This window comes from Petaurus breviceps, unplaced genomic scaffold, assembly GCF_028583685.1.
Source record: "Petaurus breviceps papuanus isolate PSGF00001 unplaced genomic scaffold, PetGlider_PUasm1.0 673, whole genome shotgun sequence".
Classification (NCBI taxonomy): Eukaryota; Metazoa; Chordata; class Mammalia; order Diprotodontia; family Petauridae; genus Petaurus; species Petaurus breviceps.
In genome coordinates, this window is record NW_027186448.1 from 1,670,261 (window position 1) to 1,698,253 (window position 27,993).

The 27,993-nt window shown below is 35.5% G+C and overlaps 1 protein-coding gene across 3 annotated transcripts in view; it reads right to left on the minus strand.

Annotated features, from left to right (window-relative positions):
• The window catches only part of MYH10 (myosin heavy chain 10), a 214,955-nt gene that overhangs the window by 55,592 nt on the left and 131,370 nt on the right, over positions 1-27,993 (minus strand). For all 3 annotated transcript variants that reach the window (XM_069104170.1, XM_069104168.1, XM_069104169.1), the window contains 6 exons: positions 8,956-9,149; positions 8,694-8,815; positions 6,070-6,139; positions 5,823-5,983; positions 2,327-2,435; positions 2,101-2,232 (listed from right to left, as the gene is read on the minus strand). In XM_069104170.1, coding sequence (XP_068960271.1) covers positions 2,101-2,232; positions 2,327-2,435; positions 5,823-5,983; positions 6,070-6,139; positions 8,694-8,815; positions 8,956-9,149 — 788 coding nt within the window. The remainder of the gene's footprint in view (positions 1-2,100; positions 2,233-2,326; positions 2,436-5,822; positions 5,984-6,069; positions 6,140-8,693; positions 8,816-8,955; positions 9,150-27,993) is intronic.

A 27,993-nucleotide genomic window follows, 5' to 3' on the forward strand; every position in this document is an offset into this window, starting at 1 on the left:
AAATTGATTCAGTCACTTCCAGTTGTTGGAAATCAGCCATTAAGATAATACTGCTATAAATACACTGGAAGTTATAGTTTTTTCTACCTTTTTTGATATTACTTAGATATGTTCTTAATAATAAGATTTATAGAGGTATGATTGTCATTTATGACGCTGGAGTCTAAACTGCTTGCCAAAGATTTCACTCACATAGAATTTCATGAGCAGAGAATAAGTGCCACTTCTCCACAATGAGGCCTAAATTTTTTTTCTTTTTAACATGAGTTAGAACCTCAAGGTCGATTTTATTTGGATTTTTGTGACTAGTAAGGTAGAACTTTTTTTTTTTTGCCTTTTGGAGGGCAATTGGAGTTAAGAAACTTGCCCAAGGTTACATGGCTAGTTTTTTTGTGTGGGTGTTAAATGTCTCAGGCCGGAACAGAACTTGGGTTGTCCTGACTCTGGGGCCAGCACTTTACTCACTGCGCCACCTAGCCGCCCTCGGTAGAACATTTTTCAAGTGATTTCTCTCAGTTATACTTTCTGTTAATATTCTGACCATTTATCCACTAGATATTGGGTTTTATTCTTGAATATATCTCAGTTTAAAAATTTCAGACACTAAGATTTTATTTTTTCTGTCAAAAAATACCTTTCCCAGTCTTATTTTCCTTCTTATGGTCACTGTTTTATTGTACACAAGTCTTTAATTTTATGTAATACAGTTCATCTCATTTCTTCAACTTTGTTGTTTATTTAGTGTATAAAATTTTTTTCTCCTACTGACAATGACATATTATATACTTTTTATACTACCTTTTAAAAGTTATTTTTAAAAGTTGCTATAAGAGATAGTATTTAATACGGAATATGGTTTTAGGCATATGAGTTTTTCATCATAGGGTTACCTAATCTTCCTAATTATATTAAATAATTCCTTGATTTTTTTATGTCACTCTTACATGTAAATAATTCTTTATTCTGCTTCACTGATATGATTTTAATTTTCCTGTCTAATACCAGCCGAGTAAGGCTTATTTACACAAGCCTTGTCCCTACCTCTCCCCACCAAACCTTGTGCTCATTGACATTTTTGCCCATTCGATCTTCTATATAATATCTATGTTTTAACTAGTTCTATTTGGAAACTCATTTATTGATTGATATTATATGAAAACTATAAATTTAGGGATACTGTAATTTTTATTCTCTTAATTTCCTTGAACACAAGAGTAGTTTTGTAAATGTCACAAAAGTGTCTAGATAAGTTAATTCTCAAGTACTTAATGTTTTATTATTTAAAATCTAGGTAGGAGAAAGATGGGGAGAAAAAATTGTAACTCAAAATCTTGTGGAAAGGAACACTGAGAACTAAAAATAAACAAATAAATAAATGGAGACAGTAAAAAAAATAAATAAAAGCCAGATATTAAAAGAGATTTACAAAAATAAGAAATAAAATAAAAATAAATAAATGCTTGTTGACTTGCTTTGATTTAAGCAGTCTTCTCACCAAAAAATAAATCTCTTTGATTAATATGTTAATATATATTAGGAACAGCTAGGTGGCAAAGTGGATAGAGTGCTGGTCCTGGAGTCAGGAAGACTCATCTTCCTGAGTTCAAATCCAGTCTTAGACACTTACTAGCTGTGACTCTTCTTTGTTCCATTCAGGAGAGATGCACAGAAGGTAACTGTGCTAGTCTGACCACAGACTAGGTACTCATTCAATAAATATTTACAGTTACAAGAGATTTTTATGAACAGAGAGGAAAGACAGGTGAGAAAGAGAAGTAAATTTTGCCCTTTTAATATGGAAGCTCAGGAGAAAAGCTAGACAAAATGACATGGCTCAGTCTTCCAACCACCTCTATATTTGGACTCCAATTGCTTTGGAATATAGCTATAAAACTCTTACCTTTAATAAAGTAATATATTAAATATAACATTTTTTCCAAGATTTTAAAGCCTCTGGGTGAGCTAGTACCAAAGCTACAATAAACATGGGGATCATCATTCAGTAGTAAATGGCATTTTTCCTTGAATTCCAACTATTACTAAGTGACCTCATATAATTTAATGGCAATAGCGGGGATTTGAAATTGTCAGTGAACGTACCTGTTGATGTTTCCTTTCCATTTCTTCAAGTTCTTCTTCTACCTTTGTCTGCTTCTCCTTAACTTTCAACAGTTCTTCATCCTTGGCCTGAAGCTCCTCCTCCTGGCGGGTAACTTGTAGTAGAGGCTTCACCTATGAAAAATCAGAAATGAGTTTAACGTTATCTTTGTTTTCTTTGTTCTATGATATAATCACACTGCTATTCAAAATCATACAAGTAACTCACCTTAGTAAAAACTCGCCACCACTGCCAATGCCGTAATTTTAGATAAGCAGCACAGTTACGCTGTAAGACTTTCAGAGCACTTAGTTGTTGCTGTTTTTTGGCAAATGCCCTTAAAAACAAAATAAAAGAAAGACAAAAGTATCTTTAGGATAAGTATTGAGGCAAAATTAATAGCTTTTGGAATGACAAAATTTTTCTGAAATAAATAACATAATGTTGTCAGAGAAGAGGATATTCTAGTTAATCAAATATTTTAGCTCCTACACACTATACTTAATCTTAACATGGGAAACCTTGATTACTACAAATGCATGCTACTCAGCTTTGTCAAGGCCTAAACATTTGCCTAAGCAATCCCTTCTTTATTCATTCTATGGGTATTTAAACTGCATTCTTAACTGGTACTGTTCCAATTGTTTCCCTTCCCACTTTTCACTTCAACAAGAAGCTGTCTAGTGGCCTAATTTATGTCCAAATCTATCTCAGTAGCTACTACTCAGTCATGTGTCTCTATTCTTCCTAAAGGTGAATTTCTCCACCCATGTCCTCAATTTCATTTTCTCCCACTTTTTATAGTACCTTGACCTTCAGTTTATCTTCTCTCCCTTTTCTAGTAAACTATTTGTTATCTACTATACGTTTTTTTCCCTTATCCTTAAAAAAGCACAGGTTTGTCCTATTCCGAAAATTTTCACTTGACCCTAATGTCCCTTCTAGCCATTGTGCTATTTTCTCACTGCTGAAACATCTTGAACAAGTGATTAATCTCTACTGCCTCTATTTCCTCACAATCCACATCCCCCCTAGAACTCTGTAATCCATCTTCCACCTCCAGTTCATGCCTCTGAAATTACTCTTAAACGTCATTTTTAACTTCCTAAATGCTGAAACCAATGGTCTTCTTCTTTGTTTCCTTACCTCTCTACAGTATTTTACACTGTTTATCTTCCCTTTACTTGGAACTCTCCTCCTATGGTTTCTATCCTGGTAGACTTGAAAAATCACCTTCTGTTTCCTCTGATGACTGTTCTTCCTTCTCATATCCCATAAATATGGGTGTTTACCCAAGGTCATTTGTTCTCCTTTTCCTCCTGAAAATCTACTCTTGTGGCTTCAAATAAGATCAAAATCTACAGATGCAGCCCTGACTTTTCCTTCAATGGTCCCGAAATCTTCTATTGCAGATGTACTGGATATCTACATTTAGATAACTAAGTGAAAACCCATTAACTCCTCACTTCCCCAATTTACCAATGTAGGTCTCCCTCATAACTTTTTTCTCTCCATTACAATACCTTCCCACATCTTGTCATCCTGTCTCATAATGTTAGTACCCTTTGTTTCATTATCTTCCAACCTTCTTGAAGGACAATCAGTCTTCATGTCATGATGAGTCTTCTTTTAACACTGTTTTTAACCACTACATCTACTCCCAGTACTTCCTTTCTAGTGTGGGTTGTCTTATCCCCTCCCTCCTAGACTCTGAACAGATCTAGTGCTAGAAGGAACTCCAGACATTAATTATCTAGTCCAACCACTTTATTTTATAGATAAAGAAACCAAGATCCAGAAATGTTAAATGACTTGCCCAAGGTCACAAGGGCAGTCCAGATTTGAACTTAGGTACCATTTCTACAAGTTTTTCAGGATAGTTCACTATTCTTCCCACTGCAGTAAGCTGCCTTCCTAGTAGAATAATCTCCAAATTGCTCAGTCTTTCTTCAGTCTGTCATGCATCCAATCTATTCTACATCTAGCCCTAACACTGAACTCAAATGGATCCGTGAACACATGGATGTGAATATTCCTTCAAATGAAGCAGATTAATACTCACTCATACCTACCCCATTTCTGTATAACTCCTGTTCAGGCCACAGGTGTCTCCCAATGTGCTGTGGCCTGCCTAACTTTCTCTTGATATTGGAAGGGAAGCAGTAGAAGATATGGGCTTATTCACTGTTTAACATATGTTCTTGCCACATTACTAGTTCATTTTCTTTTCCAATCAAATGCCTCTTTGATGACATCCTTTACTCTAAATTTGAAAACTTTTCCAATCAACAGTGAATGTAAATACTATTGGGAGAAGTAAATCACAACTATCAATATTCTTGTTCCGATGTGTCTTTATCAATCATTTGTCATTTAATCATATGTGATTCTCAGGGCATCACATTTTTGTTCTATATCATTATTTATCCATTCCTATGTATATGTATCAACTGCTTAACATCTCTCCCATCCATTCCTTTCTCTCTACTGACATGGCCACCATACCTTTGTTGCCTCTCATCTGGATTATTTCAAGAGCCTGCTTATTACCTCAAGACTCTCCCCACTCTATTTTATCCATTATATAGTTGTCAAAGTGATTCTCCAAAAGCAAAGGTTTGAAGATGCCATTGCCATTGTCTTACTAAGTAAAGTCCACTAACTTTAGGAACAAAAATAAACCCTTCTCTCTGGTACTTAGAACCCTTCACAACCTGACTCTAATCTACCTTTCCAAACTTGTTATACACTACTCCCCATGACACACAGTAGTCTAGTTAAACTGGGCTTCTGGCTGTTCCTTACACACAACACTCAGTCTCTCATTTCCCTGCCTCTACACAGGCTGTCCCTCGTGCATGGAATATGCTTCCTCTTCAACTCTGCCTCCTAAAATGCTTGGCTTCTTTCGAAACTCAGCTCTAACACCAACTTCTATATGAAGCCTTTTTCAAGCACTGGATCCACCACTCTACCTAATTAGCATGGACTTATTTTATATATACTTATATGTGTGCATGTTATCTTACCTGATGGACTACAAACCCCCGAAGGGCATATACCATTTTATTTTTGTATTCTCAGTGCCTAGCATGTAGTAGGTATTTTTAAAATACTTTCTGATTCTCTTATTTACCATAATTATATTTCAGCTTCCTTGAGGACAGAGATCTTGTGCTATTCTTTTAGTATGTTGCATAGGGCTGCGCCCTCTAAATAAATATTTTAACAGATTACCAAATTTCGAAGAATTAGTACGTTATAGAATATACTTAATGATAAAAGCATATGAAGATTTTTAAGCTCCTTGAGGGCAGGGACATTATACTGCTTTGTATCTCCTCAATTTTTAGTACAGGGATCTGACTTTATCTATATAAATCAACAAACATTCATTAAGTAAGCAGCCACAATGTGCCAGGAACTCCTGTGAGCATAAGAGACTAGACAGTCCTTGCCCTCAAGAATCTTAATTTTCTATTAGAGGATACAACAAGTTTACAGTTCAGTATATACAAGACACACAAAATAAATGCACAGTGGTTTGCTGGTGGCAGAAGTGAGGGTGAAAAGTGTGGACTAAGAACTGGGAGAATCAAGAAAGGCCACTAGAAGAAAACAGAATGTAAGCTGAGCCTTTATGTGTTATGACATCTTTGCAAACTTTAATGTGTTAAATAACTGCCAATTATTATTGTTGTTATAACATTCCCTATCAACTTACTTTCTGGCTAAGTACCCTCTACAAACAGCCTGGAAAAAGATGATGATGTCTGTAATCTTTAAATCCCGCTCTTCCTCCAAGTGGGCCAGAACTCCTGCTCTGAAGAATATCTTGCTCTGTCCAATTCTGTACAAGTTAGGGTCTAATTCTAGGGCTCGGATCTAAGGGACAAAAGTTGGTTTAGTTTCTGGTATAAATAATAATGTATAAATATCAAACAATAACTTAAAAGTTAAGGAAAACCTACCATTCGTTCACAAGCTTGTTTACCATCCATAAAGCCTTTTGGAATAGCATTTGGGGTTAGAATCTCATATCTATAAGAAAGGTACAGAACAAAGAGAACTCAAAATAAATTTTTAGCATATATGCTTTCATCTATTTGTTGCAACTTTTTGCCTCTAACAGGTATATAATTAAAGTATGAATACTCTATTTGGTACAATTGAAAAACTTCCTGTTATAAATAGGCAACAAATTATATGTATATTGTCTATGTTCTCCCCTTCTCTCCCCTTCCACCGGAATGTGGATTCCCTGACAGCATATGCTGTGCCTTTGTATCCCCAGAGCCTAACACATTAGACGTACTTAATAAGAAATGCTTGCTGACTGACTGAAAACTTGAAAGAAGACCCAATTTAATTCTTCCTGTCCCAGATCATAATGATGATGCCTACCAAAGCCATCACTTCTTATATATTCCTACATTATATGGGAGAAGATTTTATACTGACCTTAGCCTGAAAGGTCCCAAATTACTGTCATTTCTTTGGGTTAAAGCCAGGGATGGGGAACCTACAGCCTCCAAGCCACATGTGGCCTTTTGGGACCTTGGGTACAGCCTTTTGACTGAATCCCAAGTTTTACAGAACTTTTATTAAGAGGATTTATTCTGTCCAGTTTGGATTCAGTCAAAGCGCAGTATCTGAGGACCTAGAGGGCCACATGTAGCTTTGAGGCCACAGGTTCCCCACCCTTAAGTTAGACAATAAATAAAATAAACATGGTTTTCAAGATGAAAAGAATATGGGAAAAAAACAAGTCTTATATGCCCATCAGTAGAGGACAAATACATCACACCAGGAAAGATGTGTCATGGTTAACAGATGCCACTGAAAAAATTGAAAACTTCTTAATTAAAATTTTTTTACAATTTAAAAAAATATACAATCTTAATTTACAGGTTTTTTAGGGCCTAATTTATTAGATATTAAACATTTTTTCCTGTTGTTGTTTTCCCCTCAGTTATAAAAGAGGTTTTAGACAATGAGGGACTTTCCAGTTTAAATACGATAAATATTTTGCTTTTTACCTTTGGTATATGAATGAAGCAAGGGGTGAATAGTCACTGAATTCAGTTTCCTGGATGCTAATCATGCCCTTTTTGTTCCAAGCAATAAAAAGTGAATATCTATTGAACTATTCAGTTTACATGTAATTTAAATGTCACTAATATGCTATATCTCTTTGGGGTCTGATATAGGTTGCCAGAAAAGGCCTAAGAATCAAGGAACTCTAAATTAGGTGTTCCCTGTATAGCTTTTGATCAATGTCTTTTAGAGCAGGGGTTCTTAGCCTGAGGTCCAAGAATTATTTTTTAAAAAATATTTTGGCAAATTTATTTCAATATAATTGGATTCCTTTGTAATTTTATGTGGTGTATATATTTAAAAACATTCTTATAAGGGACCCATAGGCTTCCCCAGACTGCCAAATGAACAGCTAGAAAGGAAATGCACACATACACAAAGGTTAAGAAGACCCCCTAGTCTATAGACAAGTACTGTTAGGTCAGGTAGAATGAAAGAGCAGTTTATCAGTAGGTAGCTCAAGAACATGACTCCACTTGAGCACCAATTACAATAAATTTGAAGACTTATTTCCAAAGGAAAACTATAAGGAAAAAATCTAAGTGAAGGAAAATATCCTAAACAATAAAGCATGGATTTCCATCTCTGACAGTCTATCTACTACCCCTGTTGATGCCACCACCTTCCCTTCCCCCCAAATTGGAATTATTTCTCCAAAAGGCAAGGAAGCTAACCCTGAGACTTGATTGGCCCAGGTAGCTAAAACTCAAGTTGTATTTTTGCCTGTAGCCTTATTGATATGGTTTGCTGGTGCTCTGAGGGCATAAAAAGGCCTACCCACATGGAGTCTGGGCATATTAGTCACGGTAGTAATTGTCCCAAAGACAATGTTTGTTCTGTGGACCAAACACATTTCCATATAGAAGCAAGGAAAGACCTGTCTACAGAAGATACATGCTGCCATATTCTTGTTAAATAGCTTTCTGATAACTGTTGTATTTAATTCTGTTTCAACTCTGAACCTAAATTAATAGTCAGTCCTGCCCATTATACCATCCTGACTTTGAATCTTTCTTTATATTATTCACTTCTTCTCCCTGGATCATTTGGTGGCTCTCCACTCTGTTCTCTTTTGTTCTCTGACTCACTTTTCCTTCTTTATATTCAGTTAAAGGAGAGACTTAAAGGTTTGAACAAATAAGAGTTTATCTTATTGATAGTTATTTTAAAGAGTTATCTCATTGAGCTTATATTTTAAATTAATATTTCTTTCTACATGTTTCATCTCTGCTGCCATATATGGGGGCAGAGACCATATATCAACTGTAATAAAGTTCAAATAAATTTTTACTGATTTACTGAATTACATCTTTTCTAAAAGATACACTGACTGCTAGTGTTTGATCTTGATATGTTTCATTCTCCAGTGCTTGGGCAGCATATTTAATCAATTCTGGGAAGAACAGGAAGAATCTATTATACTCTCACTATTTAAAGAGTATCATCACTTTTTCAGTTAGGAGTGAAACACATGAAAATTAGTCTGAAGTCCTGGTACCTCTGTCTGAATTCCTGGAACACTATCCGGTTTGGGAATCCCTGTCGACAGATTCTAATCCCTTCCAAGACACCATTGCAACGGAGCTGATCGAGAACTAGATGAGGATCCAGTTTTCCAGCCTAATCAAGTAAACAGTAGTTTAAAAGTCATCCTTTGTAAAATGACACAAATAAGTTTTGAAAATTGATTGACAATGAGATTGACTACAATAAGAAATGCTTATCATTTGGTACATAAATACATTTTACTTAGTACTTGCCCTCTTCTCGTGATTGGGAATGATGCAACGCACAAAGTTAGGGTTAGTATTTCGAAGGGTGGCCATCAGTTTAGTGAGAGATTCTTTGTATAGTTGACCAACAGTACGAAACATGCCCTTTTTGGTTTTATATGCTGAGCCAAAAGCAGTTTCTGTCATGCCAGTGACTTGATCCAGACCCACAATACGATCCACTGGTAAAAACAAGAAGGAAATATAAAAATCAAACCAGTTATTACTTTTATCAGAAAAAAAAATGACAGGACAGAGAGTAATAGGGGAGCAGCACAAGCTTTGTGAAACAGATGGTAAAGGGGGATGCCACCTAGGGAAGGCAGTCAGCATATCCAGACACTGGGCACAAGCAGTGGAATCATAAGCCACAAACTTCTATGGTAAGATGTCTTAGTGCTTTGATAACTTAATATAAATACAGACTAACTTAAAAAAAATTACAGTTATTGTCACATGAAATCCATATTCACATGATCACTATTTTAATTAAATTATCTTGGCTGAAACTATATAAGCAAACTATGAAAAAAATTCATCTTACTTTCCAGAGCCCTAATATATCTATATCTATATATAGGTCTAAAAAAGAGCATATGAAAAGGTAAACAGAGAATCCTTAGGAAAATCAATGGACAATGAAACTGTTCATGAAATGGGGACCACAGATTCTCTCCATTCAATCACTGGCTTTTTAGGAAGAATAGTGACTCTGGAAAGAAGATCACTTTAAACAGTCTGGGAATATTTTGGGGGGGAGAGGAGGGAGGGCAGGGCAATTGGGGTTAAGTGATGTGCCCAAGGTCACATGGCTAATAAGTGTTAAATGTCTGAGGATAGATTTGAACTCAGGTCCTCCTGACTCCAGGGTTGGTGTTCTGTTCACTAGGCCACATAGCCACCCCCAAGAATATTTTAACTTTATAAATTTCTTCAAATTCCAAAAATGTTAGAAAGATTTAAAGGGAAGTAATAAGTGCTACAAAAAAAAAAAAAATCAAAGAACAGGAAAACAAAAATACAGAAAAAATGTTTTCACTTTCAATCACCTTGCTATTTAATTTTTTTTTTGGGGGGGGGGGGGTCCTTTTTGGAGAGGGAAGGCAAGGCAACTGTGGTTAAGTGACTTGCCCAAGGTCACACAGCTACTAAGTGTTAAGTGTCTGAGGCCAAATTTGAACTCAGGTCCTCTTGACTCCAGGGCTGGTGATCTATTCACTATACCACTTAGATGCCCTAGACCTTGCTATTTCTTTAAGGAAGAACAAATGCCTGAGTTTTCCATGTGAACACTAGCTAAAATTTCTCATTGTAACTTTATCATAAGTGATTAAAAACAGTATTAAACCTATTATGTTGGTAATGGCCCACAATTATCTACACAATCTACTCTAATATTTACTTTTACTACATCCCCAGGTCACTAGTATATACTAGAATAAGTATATACTCTCAAGTGAACAATTTTTTTTGAAAACCACAAACACAAGAGACAGTAGGTATTAAAATTTTTAAAAACTGCTCCTTTTCCATTTAGGTAATTGTAGCTGAATCAGTACTGATCTTCATAGCTATCTCAATCATAAAAAAAGAAAAAAAGTTTTGAAGCCTTATCTCTTCTTTTATCATTATCATCACCACCATCATCATCATCATTCTTCTTATTATTATTACTTGCCTTCTGGAGGGCAATTGGGGTTAAGTAACTTGCCCAAGGTTACACAGCTAGTTTTTGTGTGTGTGTGTTAAGCATCTGAGGCTTCCTGGGTCCTCCTGACTCCGGAGCTGGCGCTTTACTCACTGCACCACCTAGCCGCCTCATCTCTTCTTTTATTAACAAATAAAGCTAAGAAAGATTATTAGCCAAACGAACAGCTGGAAATGAAACGCACCCAATGATAATTATGTTCACAAATAGGAGCAATCTGAAATTTAATTTCTGAGAATACATTTAGTCTCTTATTTTATGTTGAAACCATCTGCCAAGATCTGAAGTACTAAAAGGTTGAGGATACCTGTTGTTGCTAAAAGTTCCTAGAAAAATATAATGCTGTTACATTAAAGCATTACATTTGGAGGGGGAGGGGAGAAGCATGCTCTTCTGCTTATGGGTTCTCAAAGAACTTTTACTTTTATAATTAGTGCTATATTGTTATAATTATGGTCAAAGAAGGTACTTATTAATATTTTATTTCTGGTATTTCCTCCAACAAGAAACGTCCAAAAAAGAGGTTAAATTTATTGAGTGTTTTATGGTATTCCTATAACAGGAATTCCATTCAATGAGTACTAGAATTCTGCATGCTGGTGGTGTATCAATGAAATGTTTTCTTTCAGTTTTCTGCATTATACTGTGGAGCAGCCTATAGCAGCAGAATCATTTTAATTTTAACTTGCAATGTAGCTTTACTTTAAAAAATAATCAGCACTGCAAAAATTACTGATGCAAAAGAAATGTCTGGTAGAATTCTGCAAATTAAAAAAAACAAAACACTGCTACCCAGAAGTATGCTATGTGAAAAGGGGAGGTATGTCCAGATATCCACCTTTTGGTAGGTAGCCAGTGATAGTGTTCATTGCTGTTGAGATTTCAGAGGTCCAGATGACCTCAGTTATGAGTATTTTTGATACTGAAGACTCAGTGTTTAAGGTCTTTTGTAAAACCATTTTTTTTTTTTTGGCCAATTCCTATTATGGACTTTTGGCCTATGCCTCATTATATCACTGATTGGTAACATACTCAGTGTATAAATGCAATACCTTGATTATTTATCTACTGTTACAATGCCACTTGTCCAGCATTTTATCCTGTTTTGCCTTTTCAGTAAATAGCTTTTCACTGTAGTCCTGAAACACTAAATAGCTAAGTAAGTGTTCTGTAAGTTTTTGAACTATATTTCATCCTGAAGTTCTGTTAAGTTTTTTTGTTGTTGTTGACTTTCTTAAGATTCCTGCAAAGCTAAGCTTGTATCTTATAAACTCAAGTTACCATGAGGCATAAAGAGGGAGATTATTAAATATATAAAATATATGCATCATATAATAATATAGTAAACTTGTAGTGAATTATAAGTGAATAATGTGTATATTTTGAAACAAATTTATAATATTTATGGACTACATGTGTTTTTCAAAAAGCCTCTCTAATATACAGTATTATTTGTTGATCTGAGGATGATGGAGGGGGAGGAGAAGTGAATGTGTTTATATATCATTTATTATGTCCTTACAACAACCCTCAAGGTAGGTGCAATCATTAACATCACTTTACTGATGAGAAAACTGATGGGAAGAGAAGTTAAATGACTCGCCCATGGTTACAGAGCTAATAAGTGTCTAAGGATACACTTGAACTCAGGTCTTTCTCACTCCAGGCCCGCTTCTAATATCAGTAATATGTGGGTTATTTTGAAAGCACAAATTTTCCTTTTAGAGTTTGTGGGGAAAGACTCCTTTGGTAGTTTAAAACACCTTTATAGAGGCTAAAACTTATCTTACTCTCTGCCCATCCTTGTTTTAGGCTCATGTTTGAGATTTGTATACTAATATTATTCAGGTGATGAAATGTGGGTTCCTTCTTCAAAGGAATTAAGTTAAATACTGCCTTCCAAAATGATCACTTGGCCAGTGACAATATACTCTATGGATCTGTGTATAAATTTTATTGATCTTTCTCATTTACCTGTTGTAGTAATATTGTATTATTGTTTGCATATCAGGCTGCTATGTAAAACTTAAAAATATTTAATGAAGGCCAAAATTTTTGGCATGCTAATTGTAGGAAGTCAACACAGTATAACAAACATGTTAAAACGATTATTTTTTGTGATATTTTACAATGCCCATGAGGTGGGCTGGGGTGATGCTACTGCTTTAATGGTGAGGATGCCTGGTCCTGGTAAGGTAAAAGCAAAGCCAATGACAAGTGACATTCCTGTTGGAGGTGTCATTTGTCATCTGGAGGGCACATGCATTGTTAAGGAGGGCACACACATATCAAATCAAGTACATCTAAAAAACTTATTGTATAAATCTAAAAATGGAAAGTTTTTTTTTATTTTTATAAAACTATGAACAAGTTATTTTTCCTGTCATAAATGGCAGTGATGGCCGTGTGACCTTGGGCAAGTCACTTAACCCCAATTGCCCTCCAAAAAGCCAAAAAAAAGGGGGGGCAGTGATGACACCTTTTTTTTTTAAGCAACTGGGGTTAAGTAACTTGCTCAAGATTGCACGGCCAGTTATTTCTGGGTGTGGTGCTGAGTGTCTGAGCCCAGGATTCGATCTCCAGGTCATCCCAACACTGGAGCTGGTGCTCTTAACTCGCTGAGCCACCTGGCCGCCCCTAAGCAATTGGAGTTAAGTAACTTGCTCAAGGTTACATGGCTAGGTGTTTCTGGGTGGATGCTAAGTGTCTGAGCCCGGGATTCGATCCCCAGGTCATCCCGACACTGGAGCCGGTGCTCTTACTCGCTGTGCTACCTGGCTGCCCCGATGACACCTTCTTAAGGTGATGTTCTTGAATACAGAGGCTCTTGTGAGAAAAAATAGTTTTCAATTATTTCAAGGGAACATAATTTTAAGAAATGCTCGTGGCTCCTAAGAAATACTGTAATTTTGTATTTTATGTCATAGAAATTATTCTCTGCATGCTAATAATAGTTCAAAGGTCTTCATGTTCACATTTAAATTAGATAACTTCATTTTGAGGGATAAGTTTAATTTTGAAATTTTATTATATTTTGAACAATATAATTCTGTTCTTTGCATTTTTAAGTATAAATATTTAAACTGTTACTCAATTTTGTAATTTTTATAATTATAGTATAGTGATATCCTTAAAAACAAATCCTTTTTATGTGCAACTTATTAATTTATTCTTCTGAGTAAAACGTAATGTTAAAACTGACGTTAAAAGAAAAAAAATCCAAATCCAAGGACTTAGGCTTCAAAAACAATTTTAAGAAATGCAATATAACAGGTCTTAAGTCTGTTAAATCTGATTTTGTGTTACCAAAACTAAATTATGTTGATAAACTAATTTTCTGAATGCACAAATGTGACCAGATCATCCTATTGCAAAAAACAATTAATCTTTAACATCTCTACAATACCCAAATTCCTTGGCCTGTTACTGAAGAGCTCCTATAATTTCAACATTGTCGACTTAGAGCTGGAAGGGACTTCAGAGGACATCTAGTGCAACTTTCTCATTTTACAGATAAGAAAATTGAGGTACAGGATGGATAACTGATTTGCTCATGGTCATACAAGCAGTGTCAAAAGTAGGGTATAAATTCCTCTGACTCCACTGCCAGTACTTTTTCCATTGTCCTCTCAGCACAGGTTGTTATATACCCAGTCATAGAGCCAGTAAGTAGAAGAGCTTCTTGGGGAAGGTGTAGAGGTATCAAGGAATCTGGGCCATAAGGCATGGCCAACACTGGGTGTAAAGGTCTTTATAACATGGGAGTGGTGGTGCACAATCACTGAGCCCACAGGCTGAGTTGATCACGGCTCTTTTCTCCTCTGCAGTCAGGACTTAACACAAGGAAAGTCTTCTGATTCCAAAATAAGCATACTTTCATTGTACCACAATTCCTTCTAGATCACTTACTTTACACTTCCTCTATATACTAAGGTCTCTGTTGCAGAAATCTTTGCCCTGAGGCAATGCTTTCCAGCTTGGAGGCTACCTTGCAGAAACCATTATCTCAATAAGGACCCTTCACTCAAAACCTCTTTCAACTTCTTACAGGTTGTCTACCCCCGAAATCCATACTGCTTTCAAGTTGTGTGTTGTTTTGACCCATTGTAATATAAGTTCCTTGAAAGCAGTGATTATTGTTGGCTTGTGTTTGCATCCTTAGTGTTTAGAATAGAGCCTGGTACAGAACAACTGCTTCATAAATGCTTTATCGTCTCCCCATCTATTTTATAAAGAGCTGTGATTTGAATCTAGGTTTTGTGAATACAAATCCACCATTCTTTCTGCTATACCATGATGCCTATTCAAACATGCACTGCGATTTTCTGGCTGTATCCTTGGTTTGAGGTTGTCCCAAACCTACATTTTCCCTCTTTATATTATTCCTTCAAGACCCAGCTCAAATGCCATCTCCATTGTAACTTCCCGGTCACTTCGTGTCTAAGGTCCTTGTCTAACCTCTACTCCTACAGCATATGAACTATATCACATCACATATTTGCTTGTTACTTTATGTGTTATACAACTCTTCCCCCTACTCTTTAGCTGGTATTACATGCAAAAGCTACTCAATTAATATTATTGAATGACCAACCACTTTTCTTCTCTATTCCCAATTATGTGCTCATTTTAGTATAGGTCCACTACTTTTCCATCCTGCTCACTAGTGTCATTACCTACCCCACAAAACAGACACAGTCACACCAGGACCTTGAACTATTTTTTAGCAATAGTCCCAATTTACAAAAGCACTTTAAACTGAAGCACTTTTAGCTGACAATACTCTACATTTCACACATCTTATGTTCCAAGGAAAACCAGACTATCTACTATTCCCATAACACATTTCGTGCAGATGCCAAGGAAACAATTATTGTTAAATAAATATTTGACTGAAGTAAGCAACTTCAACCTTTACTCAATCAATCAACAAGAATTTATTAAGACCTTACTTCAGAGTCTGGGGATATAAAGGCAAAACTGAAAGATTCCTTGCCTACAAGGAGCTTATATTTTCAGATCCAAAAAAGTTCAAAAGAATGAACCGGACTCCAGGTCAAAAAGCATCTAAATGGCAAATGGCAATTAATATATGCTTGTTAATTGATTGCAATCAAGTTGCTATTATATGGTGAAAATCATGGTCTATTATCAGAAATTAAGGTGTTTGAAAATTATTACTAGAAAATCTGTAATTCCTTTGTTCTCCCAATATGTGTTGAAAGACATAAAGAATAAACAACATAAAAAACAAACAACATATAACAAAGGAAAAGGAAAAAGTGATTTAAACAATTACACATTTGTTTATGGACATTTTACTTACAGATAATTCAAAAATTAAACATCAACTCAAGAAATATGAAAAAAGTCATGCTGTTCATTTCTGTGAACCGAGTTGAAGTGTTACGTCTGTTTTGTTTTCCCTGCCATTGTCTTTATTTACGCAGCTATTCTGATAGTTACACTTTAAAAAAACAACTAGTATTTTATATGTCATCGTGTATCACATAATAATGTTCTATTTCATGCATTGGCACGTAATTTTTTATTGATTTGTAAATCACAATTTGTTCAGCTAGTCCCCCATTCCTGGATACATGTTATTTCTAGAATTTTGCTATTATGAATAGTAATAGTTTTGCATGGATAGGCCAAAGATCACAGTTTTAGAGCTCTTATGTACACCTCTTATATATAAGAGGTAATCTAGTCCAAACCTTGCATTTTACAGATGAGGACACTGAGGCACAGTAAGGTTATATGATTTAACCTAAGTCCACACAATTATGATAGCCAAGTCCCTTGATTCCAAAATATGTACACTTCACATTATACCACAATACCTTATAAAACACTGACTGGAAGAATTTCTCATAAATTAAAATTTTGTATTTGTAATTTTTCCTAATTGACAAGCATCTGGTTTTTTTCCTATCACTTCACCTGTCCTTAAAATTGAACAATTTAATAATAATGATGATGATGATGACAGTAATGATAGCACTAACCTTTACACAGAGCTTCCTATGTATCACTAAGTACTTTACAGTTATTATCTCATTTGATCCTTACAACTACCCTAGAAGGTAGGTACTATAATTATCTCTATTTTGAAGATAAGAAACTGAGACAGAGATTAAGTGACTTGCCCAGGGTCACATGGCTAGGAACTGTCTGACAGACTTGTCTTTCTGACTTCAAACCCAGTGCTCTATGTACCAAGCCACCTTGCTGCCTAAAGAAATGAATGAATAAATGCCCTGTAACAAATATGCACAATGAAAAAAAAAATTTCCACATTGGCCATGTCCAAAATACTAATAGTTTTGCATGGATAGGTCAAAGATCACAGTTTTAGAGCTCTTATGTTCACCTCTTATATATGAGTTCTCATTCTGCCTTTTAAGTCCATCACCTTTCTAGCAGGAGGTGGAGAGGTAGCATGCTTCATCTTCAGTGCTTCGAAACCAACCTGTCACTGCACTGATCTAAGTTCTAAAGTCTTTGAAAGTTGATTTTCCTGATAATTTTGTTGTCAAGGTATTAACTGTTCTTTTAGTTTTGCTCACTTCACTCTACATCAGTTCACAGGGGTCTTCCTGTGAAATTGTCCATTTCATTCATTTCTTAAGGTGTGAGAATATTCTATTATACCTATCTAGCATAGTTTGGTTGACCAGTCCCCAACAGATGGACAGAACTTTAGCTCTGCCCCACTCTCCCCAAAAGAAGAGCTATATTTTTATATATATGGATCCTTTTGCTCCTTCATGGATCTTTCTGGAGTCTATACCAAGTAGCTGTATAGTTGAGTATGCGTAGCTTAGTAACTTGAGGGCACAGCTACAAATTGCTTTCTAGAATGAAAAAAGCAGTTCATATTCTACTAACAGGTTATTAACATATTGTTTTCCCACAGTCCATCATTTGTCATCTTCCTCTTTGGTCGTCTCTGCCAGTCTGATAGGTATGAGGTATGAGAAGGGATTTCTGTTGTTCCAATAGCTAAATAAGTGTTTCATATTGGCTAAGTGACTTGAATTCAAGACTGTTCTCTCTCTCTTTTTTTAACTTAAAAGTTTACTTTATTTTCAATTATCTTCTATGTTACAGTGAAACCTCAGTTACATTTTCACAAAAATTTCTCACCTCTCTTCAGTCCCATCAAATTTTTTAGGTCAGGATTTTTACTAATTTGCACAGTCCCCTATACTAAAGTTTTTGATGCCACTTTAATTGTTTCTAGTTTAGGACTATCTTCTCAGGGCCCTTTTCTTTTTAGTGCTAATCCCAGACACCCAATAGAAAAACCAGTGATGTCTGAAGACTATTCTCTTACTATCTCCTCACTTACCTTTCATTATCAACTCTGTTAGTTATTTCTGTTATGTCATTCTCAGTGCAAAAATAATTCTCCTTTGCAGAGAAAGAGAAACAGTATCAGAACGGAGCAAATCCGCCTTCTCTCTGTTGTCATTTTTATTACCCTGTCAACCCCAAGAAAAGGTCCTTCCTGTTCTTTGATACTGTGTGTGCCATGTATCACTTTCTCTACAGCAAGCTTTAGCATGGAGCAATCATTTTCTCACATTTTCAATCTTTCCAGACCTAGAATAGAATTTATTCTCAATTGACAAGTAAAAAAGATATAGTCCTTAGCTTTTGAAAGAAATAACGCCAGTAGATTTGGCAATAATTGACGTCCTCTGTATCATGCTCTAGCTCATTATTTCCCAAACTTTTTATCTATTTCCTCTTTCAGTTGAGGTCAGGGGTGGGTAACCTGCAACCTCAAAGCCACATGTGGCCCTCTAGGTCCTCAGGTGTAGCCTTTTGACTGAGTCCAAGTTTTATAGAAAAAATCCTTTTATTAAGCAGATTTGTTCTATGAAGTCTAGATTTAGTAAAAGGGTCACACTTGAGGACCTAGAGGGTCATATGTGGCCTCGAGACTCCAGGTTCCCCACCCCTGCTCTAGGTGGTCTGTAATATAATCAAATAGCAAAATCAACTCTCTTTCTTCTCCCTCCATTCACCTTCACCCAAAATCTCTCCATCATGTTTCTTCCTTTTGGGTCCTACTTTGAGCATATCTTAATATACAATGCTTTCACACCATCAAAGAAATATATAAGCAAAAAAGAAAATTAGTTTATCATGTGGTAAGAATGAGGGATAATTTCTGACCAAGGGTTCTTTATGGGGGGTCTGTGAACTTGTTTTTTGATACTTGTATTTCAGCATAATTGGTTTCCTTTGTAATTCTATGCATTTTATTTTCTGCTGTAGGAATATCATTCTGAGAAGGATTCACCAGACTACCAAGGGGGCCCATGACACAAATAAAGTTAAGAACCCTTGCTTTAGATAATACATACACTTCAACGGTTTTTATAATATTAAAAGAAAGTGAAGAAGACCCCGAATGGTAAACCTATCAGAGAAGATAGGACAAGAGCTGCATTGGATGGGCAGAGATCTGCATAAGAGGGAATAGCTATATAAGTGAGATCACTGATTCATTTGAGTAATGACAGAGAGGAAACCAATGATGTTCATCAAATTTGCAAGTGACATAAAGCTGAGAGAGAGAGAGACAGAGACAGAAACAGAGAGAGAGACAGAGAGAGCAAGGGAAAGAGAGAGATGAGGGGTGGGGGTGGGGAGAGAGAGAACAAGAAAGCATGCTACACCTAACAAGAGGTTGGAGCACTGGGCTGAAATGAATAAATGAAATTCAAGAGATCCATATAAAGTTCTTAGTCCTTGGAAACAACAACCACCACCACCAACTTCCTAATTATCAGATGGGGAAGAAATGAATGGGCAACAGTTGAACTTGATATAAAAATATCAATGGCATACTCCAGAGAATTAGATAAAATAATAAAACGATTCATACAGGTCAAGAATTTTGGAGGAAAGAAAGGAACTGAGGATGAAACAGGTGTAGCATTTCCAGATCTCTAATTAGAGTACAAAGCAATGGTTAGCAAAGCTATCTAGTACAGAATAAAATGTATGAAAAAGATAAATTAAGCACATTAGAAAATATCTGGAAATAAATGCATAAAACAAAAATATTTCTTATATTCAAGATCACAAAACATTGGGGAAAATTTATTGTTCAGCGAGTGCTGGTAAAATTAAAAGGCAATTTGGAGAATATCACAAATCACAAATATTAGGTTTCAAATGGATCATGACAATTTGGGGGGGGACAGGAGTGGGGTTGGGGGAATTCTTTTTTGGCTTAGGACAAAAATGGTTAATAAAACATTGATACTTAACTTGATTGATTGATACTTAAGTAGGGAGATTACAAAAGAGTATTGCTGCCTGCCCTTGATGAGTTCAAGTCACCAAGGATAGACTGACAGTGAAAAAACTATTTGTAGGCTAGTAAAAGCTATGGTAGATGTGATTACTGAACCATTGGCTAGCAATCTTTAAAAGACCAAGGAAAACAAGAAGTGCTGTTGGAATTGGAAAATTACAAAATTCAGATTTTGATACAAGAGAAGACAATGAATTATAATTGATATGATTTAATCCTCAAAATACAGGCCTGCAAGTATTCTCTAGAATATATCACTGGTATTTTTATTGATATTGCATTTTACCTATAAATTAATTTGAATAATGTTACCACCCTTACTACATTAACTATACTAAACCAATGCATTTCTGATTGTTTATCGCCTCTTTAAAGGTCATGTGGTGTACTGGATTAAACAATGGACTTGCGGTTTCTAAGACCTGGGTTAGAATCCTGCCTCTGACAAGTCATCAAGCTTTCCTTGTCCTCAGGATCCATATTTAGGAAATGGTGATTAACAATAGTACCTACCTCACAAGACTGCTAGGAGGACCACATGAGATAATTTGTAATTTTCAAGCATTAAATGTTCTATAAATATTAGTTGCTATTATTCTTGCAAAAATTATTTAAAAGTTGCCATTTATTGGCTTAGTTTATGGTTTTTAGTAGGTTAATGCCCCCCCCAAATTAATAGTCTTTCATTTTAAAATAGAAATTCTTTTTCTTTTATTTCTCAATACTTTGTTTAACATAGTTATCTTCATTTTTCTTCATTTTAAAGAAAACTACTTGAACTGATCTTTGTTTTGGCTTTCTTGTAATGCTACCAAAAATTTTGTAAAAGGTTTTTTCTGTGTATATTGATGTAACTATATCAATCATACTGAATAATCATTTATTGTCCTAACTCTTTTTCTACTAGTGAACCATCTTTACATTCCTGGCATAAATTCTACTTGATAATAATGACTTTTATATTTTCCTATTATTTGATCTCTCAGCATTCTATTTAACATTTTTTTATTCATTAATTTGATTCTTCATTTCACAAGTTGTGACTGACGCAAAAGGCAATAGAAAAGATGCTCATGATGGGCACAAGTAAAGTATTACTGGGTGAGGAACCTGCAGTCTCAAGGTCATATGTGCCCTCTAGGTCCTCAAGGTCCCTTTGACTAAACCCAAACTTCACAGAACAAATCCCCTTAATAAAAAGATTTGCTCTGTAAAACTTGTACTCAGCCAAAAGGCAGCACCCAAGGACCTAGAAGGCCACATGTGGCCTCAAGGCTGCAAGTTCCTCAACCCTGGTAACATATTTCCAGGGACAATCAATAAATATATGCAAAATGGCATTTCATCATTCACTATGATTGGAAAAGGAGTCAGGATGGTCATGCGTCAAGAGCAGAGATTAGCAGGGGAACAACTGAAGTGATGTAATAACACCTCCAAAATGTAAAAAAGAGTGCAGCTGCTTTTGTAGAAGCATCCTGGCTTTATACGAAAACGTGGAAAACATCATACAGGATAAGGAGGCACGAACTGCTTTTGATCTAAATCTGTGATGTTATGTCATCTCTTACAGTGGATGTATTCCCTAGTGAATTAGTTCTATGGTGCTTTTTATTTCCCTTATCTATAACAATTTTAGGGAACAAGATGCTTTTTTACTCATAAAAAGGAGTTCAGTAGATTTTATCATTTGGGAGAACAGTTTATAAAGAAAAAGGCTTGTTCTTTGAATTTTTTATATACAATGCTTGCAAATCCCTTTGGTGAAAGTTTTATTTACACAATATCATTAATGTCCTGTTCAATTTCAAGTTCTGTTTCTGCATATTTAAGCAATCTATAGAATGCCATAGTTGGAAGGGACCCCACAGGCCATATGGTTCAATCCATATTAACAAAAGTTTCCTCTCCATCATGCCTGCTCTAATTATTAGGAGGCTTTTCATTACATCTAATCTAAATTTTATTGTAATTTTTACAATCTACTTCTGCACTCAGGGACAAAAAAGAATACATCTTATTTCCCCTTAAACCTGACAGACATAAAAAATACTTGATTGATCATGTAATGCCTCCTCTTCTGGACCCTCCCTATCAACTCTTCTAATTCTTTAGCCTAAACAACCCTAATTCCTTCAATTGATCCTCTTTTGACATGAATTCAAGGCCTTAACATGAACCAATCAATCAATAAGCATTTATTATATGTATATTAAGCATCGGACACAAGAGTAATTGCAAAAAAAAAAAATCAAACAATCCCCTACATGAAAGGAACTTACATTCAAACAATACAATGTGTACAATAAGTACATATAAACATACACATATGTATATATAGAATAAAATACATAAAAATAGAAAGAGAATAAATACAAATAGAAAAATTATAAGAGTTAAATACAATATAGTTTTGGAAGGCAATTACTAGAAGTTAGGGCTGGGGTAACCAGGAAAGGCTTGATCTAGGTATATAGTGTTTGAGTTGAGTCTCAAAGAAAAAGAATTCTTTTTGTGATATTAGGGGGAGTACTATGAGAAACAAAGGCCACTTGACGTGGATCAAAGACTTGTTGGGGAGGGGTGAGAAGCAATGTCCAATAAACACAGAAAAAGCTAGATTTGGGCCAAGTTGTGAAGGGCTTTAAAAGCTAAACAGGAGTTTATAATTTAGCCTAGAATTAACAGGGAATTGATTGAGTAGGGGAGTGGCACAGTCATATCTGAGACTGTGGTCAATTATTCTGGCAGTACTGGGTACTGAATTAAGAGTACTGAAAGATTTGATGCAGGAAGACCAAGTAGGGAGCTATTGCAAATAATAAAATTGGAAGTTATGAGACTCTGAACTAAGGTGATAGATGTATAAGCAGGGAAGGAGTGAGATTTAAAAGAGTATTGCAAAAAAAAATGACAAGATTTGGCAACTGACATATGGAGTAAATACTGACATATGTCGTAAGTCTAACATGATGCCAAGGTTTTGAACCCAGGAAACTGGAAGGATGGTACTACCTTCAATCTGATGTAGAGGAGTTTGTAAGATGCTGTTGGGGAAAAGGCAGTGAGTTCTTTATGGACATGATCAGCGTGAGGACCTCAGTTTGAAATGTTCAATAGAAAACTGGGAGAGAGTCACTCAAGTAGAGGATGTACTGTGGCTGCATGGGCAGATGTCTCAGTAATCTTCAGGGAAATGATCATTCACAGGAGCTGATGAGGTAACTAAGAAAGAGCACAGGGTTTAAGACAGAATCCTGTGGTTCCCCAACAGTTAGAGTACATGGTGGAGGCAACAAAGAATATGGAGAAGGAAGCAGACAGGTAAGAGAAGAATCAGGAGAGATCAGTGTCCCAAACACTCAGAGAAGATGGTTGACAGTGTCAGATACAACAGGTAGGCAAAAAGTATTAAAAACTGTGCTGGGCATTGTCCTATGGACTAGAGATAAAAAAATAACCAAAAATAGAGTCTCCCTGTTTTCAAAGAGCCTATGTTCTAAATGAGAGAAGATAACACATAAGGGACTCCAAAAGAAGGGTGGAGCAAGGAATGACAAACAGAAAGGTATAGGGGTATGGTGGCACAGACCGAGAAGAGGGTGGTTAACTGATTAAGAGGAAGAAATAGTAAGGGAAGACTATAAAAATAAGCAATTAAGACATTTGGTGGCAACTTACAGGACAATTTCCAATGAGCGACGAGTCAGAAGCCAAACTGCATGCAAATGGTTGAAGAGATTTAGAAGAGAGGAAATGGAGGAATAAAGTGTAGAAAGTAATTTGGCTTGTTTTTTCACCTCAGGAATCTGGCTAAGAATGGTATGAGAGATACAAAACAATAGTTTGGGGTTTGGTTTTTTTTTTTTTTTTGGTTTGTTTTTTTAGTATAGCTCTAAACTGTTTTCTAAACTGGTTGGCCTAATTTATCATTTTTCTTTTTTGGTCATCTTTGCCAGTCTGATAACTGTCAGGTAAAACCCTAAACTTGTTTGCATTTGCATTTCCCATATTATTAGTGAACTGAATCATTTTATATGGTTATAAATAGCTTGAAAAGGCTCTGTTCTTAAGTTAATGGCTTACCTTTTCATTTTAATTGAAATGCTTTTCTTTATGCAGTTTTTCAATATTATTTAATGAAAACTGCACATTTACTTTTCTGTGATCTGTTTTAGTCTTTCCCTAAACCATAGTTGTAAAATGGTATCTTACTCTATTCTCCTTTAATTTGTTTATATAATAAATCATATCACAATCTATCATATATCAAGGTCACATACCAATTGGGATCTTTTTGTGACACAAAGTGTGGGATGTTGATCTAAGACTAATTTTTTCCAGATGGTTTTCCAATTTTCCTAGCAATTATTATCAAATGGTGACTCCTTAATGCACAGTTGGGAGCCTTGGATTTATTGAACACTATGTTAATATATAAAATTGCTGCTGGATCTTATGTACTTAATTTGGTTCGTTGGCCAACTTACCGTTTTTTGTTTGTTTTCTTACTGCAGATGAATTCAGCAATAATTTTGTCTATTTCGCTGAAGTACTCCTTTGGTATAGCACTGAAATTCATTTAGAAAGTGTCATTAAAAAAAAAATTGGGGCGGATAGGTGGCACAGTGAATAGAGCACGGGGCCCTGGAGTCAGGAGGACTGGAATTAAAATCCAGCCTCAGACGCTTAACACCTACTAGCCGTGAGACCTGTGGGCAAGTCACTTAACCCCAAGTACCCTGCCTTCCCCCTTCCAAAAAGGAAAAAAAAATTAGTATGGCCCAATCATTAGCAATTGCTTTTCAGTTACTGAAGTCTTTATTTCTGTAAAGAGTACTTTGTTATTTTGTTCTTTTGTGTTTGTTCTGGTAAGGAGATTCAAATACTAAATGAGATTTATGTTTTCTATAGTGTTCTGCTTGGTTTTATTGGTTTAGGGTTAGGGTTATGCATAAGGGCTGATAATTTTATAGGCTTGCATGATAATTTTTTTCTCCCCTATTAGACTGTGAGATCATTGTGAGCAGAGACTATCTTTTGCCTTTCTTGGTCAGGGGCTATCTTTTGCTTTTTTTGGTACCCCCAGAATTTAATACAGTATCTGGCACATAGTAGGTGCTTAATAAATGTTTACTGACTCACTTCAACTGTGCCAAAACTATCCATCATTTCAATTAATATTGGTTAGATCATTAGAGATTTTCTCTAAGTAAGCCATATTACCTGCAAAAAAGTGATAATTTCATTTTTTCACTAGGTTTATTCCTTTAATTTCTCCTTCTAGTAATAGTATTTCTAGAACTATATAAATAGTGGTAATGGTAAAAAATTCTCACTTTACCCCTGATTTCATTAGAAAAATTTCTGGTGTTTCCTATACTAGAGAAGATGCTACTAATGTTTTTTTTTTTTTTTAATGAAAAGATGTTAAATTGTCAAAAGATTTTGTCTGTTATCTTGACACAATCATGTGATTTTATTCTTTCTGGTTATGATTTTCTGTCTATTTGGTCCTTATACAAATCTAACCTAGCCTGAGTGTATAAACTTGTTAAAGTTACTGTAGTTTCTTTGCTTACATTATATTTAATATGTTTGTGTTGATATTTTCATTAGGGATTTGGGTTTATAGGTTTTCTTATTCCTACCTGGTTTAAGTATTTGTCTCATGGAAAGCACTTGGTAAAATATCATCTTTTCCCATTTTTGCAAATAATTCATATAAAATTGGGGTGTGTTGTAGTATGTTTTATCAAATCCATCTGATCCTGCGAGTTTTTTGACTGAGTACATTTATTTTACATTTTCCTGCCTAATCAGGTTAGCAGTTTGTCTATTTTATTACTTTTTTAAAAAGCAGAGTCTAGTGTTATTTATCAATTTAATGATTTCAAAAGAATTTATGTAGAAGGGTTAACAGAACTCTTGACTGAGAAAGATTTAAAAAGAAAAATGAAGGCTACATACACAAAGGGTATTCAGGACACGGAAAAGGTTGAAGCAGTATGGTACAGTAGATAGCACTAATTCTAAAGTCAGAAAACCTAGGTTCAAATATTCCAACTCCCTGTAAGCACTTAGGAAAGTCACTGAATGATCCTGGGCCTCAATTTAAATGTGAGGCCTAGGTCAGATGGCCTAAGGTCCCTTCCAGTTCCAGATACATAATCCTATGTAAATTATCATGTAGGGTTTATGATCGTTTGGAAGATTTAAAAAAAAAACCTAATCTACTTATACTCATGACTAAAGCACTAGGTATAATTCTAGGTGCTAGAATTAAGTGAAATGTCTAAAGACATGTATTATATAGACATACAAAAAACAGAAAGAAGAACATAAAACCAAAGGCAAACACAACTCAAAAAATAGGATCAGGAAGACAAAATGTCACATGAACTATGGTTTACAAAACATGTAAGGGACAACAACAAAAAAGGCTTTACAACTCTGTTCAGAAGAAAAAGAACAAAGAAGGGTGTGAGATTACTTCTTGGGGCAGCCTGTGTTAACAGATGACAACGAAAGCAGAATTAATTACTCCATTACTAAAGATGCTAACACCATTATACCAACAAGAGTTTATGATATTATTAGATATATTAAATGACTTCAGTCTGGTAGGAAACAGGATGACTTGTCTATCTATGTTGACTTTCAGCTTTCTTCTGGTTAAGAAGTATTTCAAACCTTCCCAACTCTTTCATTTCTACTAAATCCACTAGGTGCCATTGAGAAATTCAAATGAATAGTATTGCTGTAGACTTAATACTCTTCTTTATATTTTATGCTTAATGGATAATATATCAATTAAAAGGGAAAATATGTGATTCCCTATTACTAAATTATAATAATATATTATAATAGCTCTATTTGATAATAAAGCCTATATGGATATAATGGATGAAGAACGTGATAACCCACTCGACTTGATAGAAAAATATTTACATATAAACATAATCATACCACATCTGAAATAGCATACTACCGAACTTGTGGGGGTAGCAGAAACAATTTCCCTAAAATCTGGGATAAATAAGTGGCATAATGCTAGCTGAAAAGTTCTTCCCAATCAAGTGAGAAGCATTTTTAGGTGTCTACTTCATCTTGGGTGCCATGCTAGACATTGGGTATACAACAAAAAAAGCTTGGACAGGTACTTCTTGCAAGGAGATTACATTCCATAAGGGATAAGAACATGTAAGTATATAGGTATCGACAAAACATAAAACTTATACAAAGACACATTGGATTGAATGGAAGGCACCACAATGGGAATGATCAAAAAAGTCGCCTGTGAATAAAGCAGAAAATAAGTCTTGGGGGAAAAAAAACCCAATAGGTTTGAAGAGACAGGTAGGGAGGGAACACTTTTTCAGGCATGAAGAATACCCCGTGCAAAAACAAAGAGGATATATGTAAGGAACAGCAAGGAGCCTGGTATGCCCTCAAAACCCTTCATAGTACTGCCTCTTTCCAGACTTCCAATACCTTTCCTTTCCCTGCCCACTTTCCCATATTCATCAACCAGCTGACAATGGTACCTTCTTCCCATTCTATGAAAAAGACACTGCATTTCTTGGATCTGGGTGTTTTGTCTGTCTGCCCTATAACCCTGCAATGAGTTCCCTCTTCTGTGCTACCTTCTGGTTTCTTTTAAGTCCCAGCTAAAATCCCATCTTCTTTGAGAGGCTTTTCCTGATTCCCACAACGCCAGTCACTTCCTTGTGTTGGTTATTACTCACACAAAGCTATTCATATATTATCTCCTCCTGGAGATCAGAGATTCTCTTTCATCTTTCTTTGAATCTCCAATGCTTAGCATAGTGCTCGGCACATAGTAGGCTCTTTATGATTACTAAGTGACTACAGGGTACATAGAGGAGAGTGACGTGTGAGAAGACTAGAAAAGTAGTAAGGTTATGGGTTTTGGAGACCTTTAAATATCTGAGGAGTTTATGTTTTTAACCATAGA